The sequence below is a fragment of the Podarcis muralis genome, chromosome 7 (assembly GCF_964188315.1).
Source record: "Podarcis muralis chromosome 7, rPodMur119.hap1.1, whole genome shotgun sequence".
NCBI classification, from domain to species: Eukaryota; Metazoa; Chordata; class Lepidosauria; order Squamata; family Lacertidae; genus Podarcis; species Podarcis muralis.
In genome coordinates, this window is record NC_135661.1 from 9788950 (window position 1) to 9799607 (window position 10658).

The 10658-nt window shown below is 54.5% G+C and overlaps 1 protein-coding gene across 7 annotated transcripts in view; it reads left to right on the forward strand.

The window, feature by feature from the left end:
- Positions 1-1088: 1088 nt before the first annotated feature.
- PAX8 (paired box 8) overlaps positions 1089-10658 on the forward strand; it is a 36496-nt gene continuing 26926 nt past the window's right edge. For 6 of the 7 annotated variants that reach the window (XM_028741261.2, XM_028741265.2, XM_028741264.2 and 3 more), the window contains exons 1-2: positions 1089-1229; positions 1521-1625. In XM_028741261.2, the coding sequence (XP_028597094.1) occupies positions 1601-1625 (25 nt within the window). In that variant the 5' untranslated portion in view covers positions 1089-1229; positions 1521-1600. The remainder of the gene's footprint in view (positions 1230-1520; positions 1626-10658) is intronic. The other variant, XM_028741262.2, reaches the window with a different exon arrangement.

The following is a 10658-nucleotide window of genomic DNA, read 5'->3' on the forward strand; positions in this document are numbered from 1 at the left end:
TCAGAAGGTTGGCGGTTCGAATCCCCGCAACGGGGTGAGCTCCCGTCGCTCGGTCCCTGCTCCTGCCCACCTAGCAATTCGAAAGCACACCAGTGCAAGTAGATAAATGGTACCGCTCTGGCAGGAAGGTAAACGGCATTTCTGTGCGCTGCTCTGGTTCCCCAGAAACGGCTTAGTCATGCTGGCCACATGACCCGGAAGCTGTACGCTGGCTCCCCCGGCCAATAAAGCGAGATGAGCGCCACAACCCCAGAGTCGGCCACGACTGGACCTAATGTTCAGGGGTCCCTTCACCTTTACCTTTTTACTCTGGCTCAGAGTGGCTAGGAGTTTACCAGCCTGTCTGCGAGCTCCCCAGCCTGCTCTGGGCAGCCAACATCTCCTTGCCAGGAGCACAATTGAACCTCAGTCAGCAGAGCATGAGACTCTTCATTCCAGGTTTGAGCCCCACGTTGGGTGAAAGATCCCTGCATTGCAGGGGGTTGGACAAAATGACCCTTGCGACCCCTTCCAACTCTACAATTCTACAGTTCTAGGTACGTCTCTCTGCTCCTCGCCCTTCCACTGAAACAAACTCTTGCTCCATGTGGGGATTTTTCACCAGGCCTTCTGTAGGGTAGCTGGCCCACCTGAGCAAGTTTACAGGATGAGGCCCTCGGAACCAACAAATCCTCTGCAAAGGGCCGCAGTGCGATGGCAGAGTGTCCGCTTTTCCTGAAAAGGGTCCACTACTGGTGCCTGCAAACCCAGGGGGAGCCAGTGCAAGCAATACTGAATCGGGTGGCTCCCTGTGTTATGCAAGGGCCCAAGGAGGCGTCCCACCATAACAGGCACTCCCTGCTGCCCCAGCCTGGCCCAGCTGTCAGTGGGGGCCACAGCTGGGCCTAGCAGTCCAGGCCAGGTGATGTGGACCCAGGAAGGAGATCTCCCCGCCAGGCCAGGCCTGGCTTTCCTTTCCTTCCCTCCTGCCTGGTTTCTTTCACAACAGCTCCTGAGCAGTTCTTTTTAACTCTTAAAAGCACTCAGCCATGACCCCCCCTGCTTTCTCTCCCCCTCCAAAACCCCAGGCAGCCAATCCAGCGCCTCTTCGCTTGCCGAGGCAGAGCTGCGAGGGGGCTGTGTGGATAAAACCAGCTTGCCATGTCTCTTTTCCTGGGGACAAAACGGCCGGAGAAGCCGCCCAGGACCAGGAGCTCCTTTCTCCGGCTGGCCCCGGTGGAGGCGACCAGGTAAAGGGTCCTCCTGGGGCGCCAGAGGCAGGAGACCCGCGCGGGGGTGGGGTGGAGAGGTGCCAGGGCCACGCAGCTTCCCGGGAACCTTCGCAAATCCCATGGTCGTCGAGAAATGGGTAGGGGGGGTATTTCCAAGAACCCTCGGCCCTCCTCGCCTTGGGTGCTCCTGAGGTCTGCTCACTGAAACACGCGCGTCCAAGTCAGGGCCAGCAGGTGCCCAGAAAAGGACCCTTTCCTGGGGCGGCCCCCCACCTTCCCTCAGGCCGCTCTCGCTTTCTCTCCCCCCAGCAGCAAGAACAGGGCTTCGGATCCCTCCAGGGAAACGACCCGGCGGCCTCTCGCCCGCCCCCCGACGAGCCGGCCAAGCCATGCCCCATAACTCCATCCGCTCAGGTAAGCTTTCCCGTGGCGGTGGGGCAGAGGGACCAGGGTGGGAGGGAGTGGGCGACCCCCCCCGGCTGCGTGCCTTCCACTCCCAGCTGGCGCCCCAACTGCCGCTGCCCCCCCTCCAGCTGGGCTGCCGGTCTCTTCCAGCCCCCTCGCCCCACGCGCGTTGGGGAAGGAGGTCCGGGATTCCCGGCCCGCCTGCGCGGAAGTTGCGCGCGCCCAAGGCCAGCCTGCCTGGGAGCCCTCCTGCCGCGGCCAGCCAGGCTTGCGAGGAGGGTCCACACAAGGGGGGACGGCTGAGCCCCACGGCGAGCAGCCCGAGCGAGTCGCTGGGCTCTCAGCCGCCTCGCCAAGCGGGGCGCAAGAATCCGCCTCTGCGCTTGCGGAGGGAGGCAAAGGCGTCCTCTGTGGCCGGAGAGGGGGTCGCCCGACTCGCCCCACCCGGGGGCACCGGAGAAAGCCTCCTCCAGCCCCTGCCCCACAAAACGCACAAGCTGGGAGTGAAGGGCTCGCCTGCCGTTCAAACTCCCCTGGGGCTCCCACGTAGCAACCTCCAGATCCCCTGATTTTTTTTTGGGGGGGGGTGAAGCTGTTGCGCAAAGCAGCCGCTTCTTCATTCCGTGCGGGGCTGAGCTCCGGGGCGAAGAGGGAGCTGGGCTGCTACACGAAGCGCACCTCCTTCTTACCCTTGCAAAGTTTCGACATGCGGGAGACGAGGATCGGGATCAGCGGGGTCTGGCGCGCCCCGCGCACACCTCTGAGCGCGCGGGGGGAGTCACAGCCAGCCCACCTGGCCAGCACGGGGCCCCTTTCCCAAGTTGTCCAGACATTTGCGGGGTTGGAGGCGGAAAGGCCACCGCGAGGCCTCCTTTGCCGGCTGAAAGTCAGGTCTGCGGCTCCCTGGCCAACCAAGTGGGGCCAACGCAGTATTTTCGTTTCACCCAGCCGATATTCAACTGGGCTTCTAGTTGGTGCCCATGGGCGTAGGCAAGGTGGGACAGGGGGGTAGCTGCCCCCCTAAATCAAGTAAATCAATAAATGTACTTTACTAACTGAGGTTCTGCGCCCCAACATAAATCCTGGCTACGCCCATGCGGGTGACCGAGATCTCCACTGGTCATCAATTTCCGTATTATTTGCATTTTCTTCTTCTCGGAGAGCAACCGTGAGATTTCTCAGGAGGCAGAGAACAGGAGAATTGCCACCGGCGGGTTGGAAAGAAAAGGGAAAATTCAGTTCCCGTTAGCGTGAAATTTGGATGTGGGGTATTGCTGCTTCTGCTGCACGGTTCGCCAATATTATTATTATTATTATTATTATTATTATTATTATTATTATTATTATTATTATTATCATCATCATCATCATCACCATCACCATCATTAATATTATTATGTATTATTATTATTATTATTATTATTATTATTATTATTATTATTAGTTGTTGTTGTTGTTGTTGTTGTTCCCCACCAGTTGTGCAACCATTTAGGCTTTTAGGTGTCAAAATTATCCTTCGTTCCCGGCGCTGCAAAAACTCTCCGGGTTGCCACAATATGGCAACTCACTGTCGCATTGGGTCGCCCAGCTAATTCAGTGTCCGTTGCCTGCTGAGCAACAGACTTTTTCCCCCTAAAGAAGTTCATATTCGAGTGAATGCTGGGCCAAACATTACGTTTCAGAAAAAACAGGTTCAAAGGAGTTCAGCCGCTGCCACGTGTCGGCCTCTTCGGATTGAGGCGCGTCTGATCCCCCCGGGTCAAGTCTCCAGCCCTTCCAGACTGGATCGCGGGGCGTTCCGAATCCCATCCACTCGGCTGCTTCGGGACACGTGCTCCGGTTCGCGCGTTCGCCGGTGCCTCTTTCGAATCCGAAGCCAAGTCCCGCTTCGCCCCGGGAGGCTTCTGGGCGGGCCGAGGCCCCCTCCCTCCCGTGGGGAGAAGCAGCGAGACCGGCGGCGGCTGGCAGCGACAGTCCCCCAGTGCTCCAGGGCCTCCAGTGCCACCGCACCGGCTGCGAAGGGACCGGCGGGACGCTCCGTCCGGCCCGCCACGTCGGTTTTGCAGTCCCAGGCCTGCCTTCTCGTCGACCATCGCTCTGTCCCCCCCCCCCCCCCACTTCCCTTCTCTTTCAAGGGCTCCCTTTTTTCCTATCCCCAAACAAGGTGTCCGCTTCCATCTCCACCAATTCGTCTCACAATTTCAGCGGCCGTTTTCTTGGAGACGCAAAAGCATAAGAAGAAGTGCCTGCATTCTGGATCCGGTCAGAGGCCCGTCGAGTCCAGCATCGTGTTCTTGCAGAGGCCGAGCAGGTGGAGAAACCGGACGGCAGGATTCGACCACAAGCTCCCTCTCCCTTGCTGCGGTTTCTAGCAGCTGGCATTCGGAATAATTGCTGCTTCCAACTGACCCAAACGATCTCGTCCCACTCCGAATATTTCTGCATGAAGGAAAAGCTCAGGCGGGGCCCTTTTGCAGACCTAGTTTGGCCACAGCGGAAGTAGAATCAATCGATCAATTAAATATATAACAAGATCATCTGAATGGTCCCCGCTGCCCACGTCGAAGTCTCCTCTGAAGACTGTCGGTATATTGCAGGAGTTCTTATGGCGCATTTCTTCGGCATACATTCCCAAACGCCCCTTCTGCCCCAGGCGCAAACGGGGCATTTGTACAAGATTCTCGCTGGGGCATCCGGACAACCCGAACATCCCTTCAAGACCCCGGCAACCCCCTTGCAGAGGAGACGGATCCGTCCCCGGGTTCGGTTCTTTGGCTCGCCTCGGCCGCTCCCGTGTCCAAGGAGCGAGGCGCAACCCTTTTATTTTGGATGGGGCTCGTCGTGTTTCTCTCGCGGGCCCCGCAAGCAGCTTGAATGAAAAGGTGCCCGGTGTGTTTCCATCTTCCTCTGAGGCACCCCAAATGGTTCAATGACAAAATAGGTAAAAGAGCCGACATGAAATGGGGAGGCTGCGTCGCCCTCTTGCCTCGACAGCGACCATCTTCGGGCTCCTGTCTGCCGCCCTTCGGGTTCTGACGAGATTCGGCTTTTCCAGACCCTTTGGTGACATAGGTGCCAACTTCGTGGGGACCTGGGTGCCCGAGCACCCACAAAATCCCCCATGAAGGGACCAGGCACCCACAGATTTCGGTGCCAGGGCACCCATGGTCCCAGGCACCGACGGTCGCGGGGCCACTCCTGTCTGGTGATGAGCGGCGCGCTGGAGCGAATTTGCTTTTCTGACTTTTAAGACGGAGTCGAACACGTCTTGATTCCATCCCATGTGCGAATAAGGAGGGAGAAAATGCCCTCGGAAGTTCGTGGCGCCAGATCCACTGTCTGTCTGTCTGTCTGTCTGTCTGTCTGTCTGTCTGTCTTTATTTATTTATTTATTTATTTATTTATTTATTTATTTATTTATTTATTAAACTGGCAAAGAGGGAATGTGAGCGAAACTTATCAAAGAGCAACAGGAGCGGCTACTGTGCTCGTAGAGACATCGCCTTGCCAACAAAGGTCCGTATAGTTAAAGCTATGGTTTTCCCAGTAGTGATGTAAGGAAGTGAGAGCTGGACCGGGGGGCCGGGACGTTGGCTTTGGCTGTGCAGGCAAGCGAGGCCGCCCTTACTTTCCCTGCGATGCCCAGTCTTCTCCAGGCGGACACCCCGGTTTTGCGGCGCCAGCTGTTTGCACCCCGACTGCTGCTCAATGGAAATGGCTTGCTTGAAGCCAGCATGGCGGGGGACGGGGTGGAGGACAGGTGCCATAAGAACCAACTCCTAGGGGCTGAGGTTCCTTCTCCCTCCCAATAAAATATTTGTGGGTGTCGCCGCGCCGCCCCCCAAGTTGTTGGGTACTGCTATTCAAATAGTGTGCATGTGCTACGTCTTGTGATCAGTTATGCCGGTTGGGGTCTGGGGCAGCCGGGCCGAGGAAATCTGATCTGGAAGTCCGTCACCAGGAGCAAAAACCAAGTGAGAAGCGATCGGGCTTGATCGAACTTCTTTTCCTCTCTGCTGTTTCCGGATCATCTGAGATCCCGCGAAATTTGCTGCATTTCGCGCGGTGTCAGAGCAGAGAAAGTAACATGCTGGGACGAAGACGACGAGAAAGAACTCCGGGACCCCCAGCTCGCAGCTTGAGAGGCCGGCGAGGCCAAATTCCTACCTGGAGCTGCGAGGTGCTGGGCGCTTCCAGACGAGCCTTCGAATGTCCTTCATGCAGTTTTGCGTCTAGATGGAAGCCGGTTGCAAGAGTCCGGCGGCTGGAGGATTTTGCTGCGCATTTCCCCTTCGGGAGCCATTTCATGCCCGCATCCTTCTCATTTGGCTCCCTGACTTAAGAAACCTCATTCCAGGAAGAAATGAATTAACACTGCAGTTAGCTATTTGATTAGTAGGAAACGGCAGCCCTCCCTTCCAAGTACAGGTGTGCAGGGGCTGGCTGAAAACCTGTAAGGTCCTGGACCTCCCCATCCCTCGCTAGCCCAGGGATACCGCGGGCGCTGCTTTGAAAGTTAACTTTTTACAGTTCTGCTGGGCTAGGCTAGTGCAACGAGCAATCAGGGGAAATCACGTGCCGGGGGGGGGCTAACGTGGTGAAGATAAACATTCCAAAATATTTTTTTTTGGGGGGGGGCGGGCGGGAACAACAAAGCCGACACAATTCTGTCGTGTTCATCCCGTAGATGCACAGACACCGCCAAATGCAAGACCCGTCTTCAAGTCGCTTACCTTTCCCGCCCCGACCTGGCCACAGTGATCAATGTGATGGTCACCTCCAGGCTTGACTACTGTAATTCGCTCTACGCGGGGCTGCCCTTGAAGCTGTCCCAGAAACTCCAGCGGGTGCAGAATGCTGCAGCGAGGCTCCTCACGGGGTCCCTGCCATGGGAGCATATTCACCCAGTGCTTTTCCAGCTGCACTGGCTCCCGGTGGAGTACAGGGTCAGGCTGGTTTTGACCTTTAAAGCCCTTCACGGTCTAGGACCCTCGTACCTACAGGACAGGTATGCCCCACGGAGAGACTCAAGGTCCATAAATAGCAACACCCTAGTGGTCCTGGGCCCTAAGGAACTTAGATTAGCCTCAACCAGAGCCAGGGCCTTCTCAACTCTGGCTCCAGCCTGGTGGAACGCTCTGCCTCATGAGACCAGGGCCCTGCAGGATCTGATTTCTTTCTGCAGGGCCTGTAAGACAGAGTTGTTCCGCCTGGCCTTTGGCTTGGAGCCAGTTTGATTCCCTCCCCCTCTTTCTTTTTCCTTTTTCCTTTCTCCTCCTGTGATGAGGCTGCATTTTAATATTTTAATGTTTCAATATTTTAATTGTTGTATTTTAATCTTGTTTTTAAGTTGTATTAATTCAACTTGTTTTTATTATTGCTTGTTAGCCGCCCTGAGCCCGGCCTTGGCTGGGGAGGGCGGGGTATAAATAAAAATTATTATTATTTTTATTATTACTGCTGCTATTTTCAAGAACACCCACAAATATAATTCTTCAGGCGGGGGTGGGAGGTGTGGTTCTCCTATTTGTACCCAAAGCGCCGCAGTCCTTGTGCTCTTTGCAGCCCCATCCATGGTGCTGAAGCGGATGCGATCCTCACGGTCCTTTCCAACTCTGCAATTCTCTGATTCTATGAACTGAGAAAGTAGGTGAAACAACTCAGTTGTTGCTGAACCACAGCTCCCCCTGTCCTTCCTGGCTATGCTGACTGCCTGAGCAGACGGGAATTGGGACCATGGCAACATGTGGAGTGATTCTGCGTGATCTGTTCCCCTTTGCCCTGTTGGGTCAGCTTCCACCGAGACCAACTTATAACACGGAATAAGTCCACCACTAATGCACTGTTCTTGCGTCAAAAACATGTTGCAGAAAAGTATCTACTACAGTAAAATATCAGCCTCTGGGCCCTCAGTTTCCATCTCCTGTCGTCTTCTTCTTTGGTGATCATTTGTAGATGAGTAAGGGATGTGGGTGGCGCTGTGGGTTAAACCACAGAGCCTAGGACTTGCCGATCAGAAGGTTGGTGGTTCAAATCCCCACGACAGGGTGAGCTCCCGTTGCTCGGTCCCTGCTCCTGCCAACCTAGCAGTTCGAAAGCACCTCAAAGTGCAAGTAAATAAATAGGTACCGCTCCAGCAGGAAGGTAAACGGCATTTCCGTGCGCTGCTCTGGTTCGCCAGAAGCTGCTTAGTCATGCTGGCCACATGACCCGGAAGCTGTACGCCGGCTCCCTCGGCCAATAAAGTGAGATGAGCGCCGCAACCCCAGAGTCATCCGTGACTGGACCTAATGGTCTGGGGTCCCTTTACCTTAAGATTGCCTTCCATAAACACAGTTTTAACAGTGAGTCTGTAAGTGACTGTGGAGGCCAGTTCTGGATCCACACACTCACAGTGGGGACATAGGTTTCCGGGCGGGAGTTGGTCACGGTGAGGGTTTGCCAAGCTTGCCCTCCTCTTAGCATGTTTCTCCCTTGCGTCCTGAGTTCGAGTGTCTTCAAAGCCCGGGAAGTGTTTGCCCAGCTTAGGGAAGGAGGTGTGATACTCTGACAGGATCCTGGACTCCTGCTGCCTCCTTCTCAAAGCCAGGCAGTGAAGGCCTCTTCACCTGGGCGGCAGCACCTCAGTAGGTGTGTGGGCAGGGAATGTCATTCAGCTAACCTGCCCTTCTCTGCCCAGCCTTGGCATCAGGCCACACCCCTCCCCCATGTGCTGGCCCCTCCCCCTGCTTGTTGGTGAGTACTGGCACTTTTTTCTAAAAAAAAATGCACTCCTTGTGTGAGAACACAAATACCAATTCCAGCCGAGTTAGCTTATCTCTATAAGCTATTCGGATAAGGTTGCACAGACTTCTATAGCAATTATGGTATCCAAGGGTGCTTTAGGCAGACTTGGATTATCTTCTCCCTGGTTTATGTTTCCCTCTTAACAAATAAATCACTCTCAGACTGTTTAAGTAAATAAATTGTTAGATTTACTCACATCCAAAGTCTTGGCAGGATTCAACACATACAATGATGAAAATCAGTGATGCAAATCAGACAGGCAATCATCCTTAAAAGTTATAGTCCCAAATGGAGTGTGCTCTCTGAACGAGAGTTTACAGACATCCTATCCCATTGCGGGTAAGAAAAAGTGTGTGCGGTGACAGGAAGGAGTAAAGATTTCGTTTCTATTGTTCCCCTTCCTGCCACACAAGTTTAGAGGATAACATCATAGAGTCCCCCGTCTGTGACATTTCTGATTTTGGCTGCACATCCCTCTCACAAAAAAAACAAGTACTGTGAATAATTATTTAAGGCATTGTATAATAATAATGGGACGCGGGTGGCGCTGTGGGTTAAAGCCTCAGCGCCTAGGACTTGCCGATCGAAAGGTCAGCGGTTCGAATCCCCGTGGCGGGGTGCGCTCTCGCTGCTCGGTCCCAGCGCCTGCCAACCTAGCAGTTCGAAAGCACCCCCGGGTGCAAGTAGATAAATAGGGACCGCTTACTAGCGGGAAGGTAAACTGCGTTTCCGTGTGCGGCCGATGCAGCTTGTCACACTGGCCACGTGACCCGGAAGTGTCTACGGACAGCGCTGGCCCCCGGCCTCTTAAGTGAGATGGGCGCACAACCCTAGAGTCTGGCAAGACTGGCCTGTACGGGCAGGGGTACCTTTACCTTTTATAATAATAATAATTTATTATTTACACTCCGCCCATCTGGTTGGGTTTCCCCAGCCACTCTGGGTGGTTCCCAACAGAGTATTATTAATAATAAAAAATTTATTAAACATCAAACATTAGAAACTTCCCTAAACAGGGCTGCCTTCAGATGTCTTCTAAAAGTCAGATCATTGTTTATTTCCTTGACATCTGATGGGAGGGTGTTCCACAGGGCGGGCGCCACTACACTATATATTTAGCCTGGAGAAGGGAAGAGAAGACTGAGGAAGGGTCAGAAACCTTAGACCAGGGGTCGGCAGAGGGCTGGTCCACTGTCCCTCAGACCTTGTGGGGGGCGGGACTATTTTTTTTTGGGGGGGGAATGATGAGCGGCTTGCAAAAGGGCTCTGGAGAGGAGCTGCTTTAAATGGCGGCCACTTGAGAGGGGCGCTAAGCCAACTGCGGCTCCTGTGTCTTGCGAGTGGCAGGGGATGGCAGAGGGACAATGAGTGGCACGCGAAAGGGCTCTGGAGAGGGGCTGGCACCAACAAAGCCCAGCCCCCTTCCTCCTCTAGGCAGGGCAGGGAGAAGCTAGGAGGAGGGAGGGAGGGAGGGAGGGAGGGAGGAGGCGCCATGGTGTGTGTGTGTGTGGATGGCACAGCCCGAACGATCAGAATCAGATCCACGCTGATCCATGCAGCGATTCCCAGACCATCTGCGGGCCGGATCCAGAAGGCAACTGGGCCAGATCTGCCCCCCCCGGCCTTAGTTTGCCGACCCATGCCTTAGACCTAGGGGTCAAATGTGCCTCTCCAGACCTCTTTGTTGTTGGAGAACAGTCAATATATTTCAGTAGTGTGCAGAGAGAAAGCCAGGTAAGGCTACTGATTGTAAGGGTAAAGGAAAGTTTTGGTTTGGTACTCACAGCAAACAAAGCTATCCTAAGGCTTGGCTGGAGGAAAGTGGCAGAGCACTTTCGCTTGCCTGGGTGGAGGAGTTTGTTTGGTGCAGAAAGCTCTGTTTTTGCATGACTGGCATGTAGCCTACTGCATAAGTGACACCTGCTCCCCTGCTCAGTTTTGCCTCTAAGTCCCACCCCATCACTGGTACGGTTGCTCCTGCAGGAATATGACCCATGAGCTGAAAAAGGGTTAATCTTAAGGTGTTTGCTCCAGAGGGCAAGAGTAGAGATTACAGGAGTACAGGAGGTTAGATTTTGTTTGAACATTAGGAGAAATCTCTTGATAACAAGTGCGGTATGATCCTGATACCAATTTAGCAAGAGGGGTAGCGATGGATTCCTCTCCCAAGGAGAGGGTGGGCAGTCATTTATTAAGAACATAGGAAGACCTTTGCTGGATCAGGCCAGGATCACCCTGCTCTCATTGTGGCCAAAC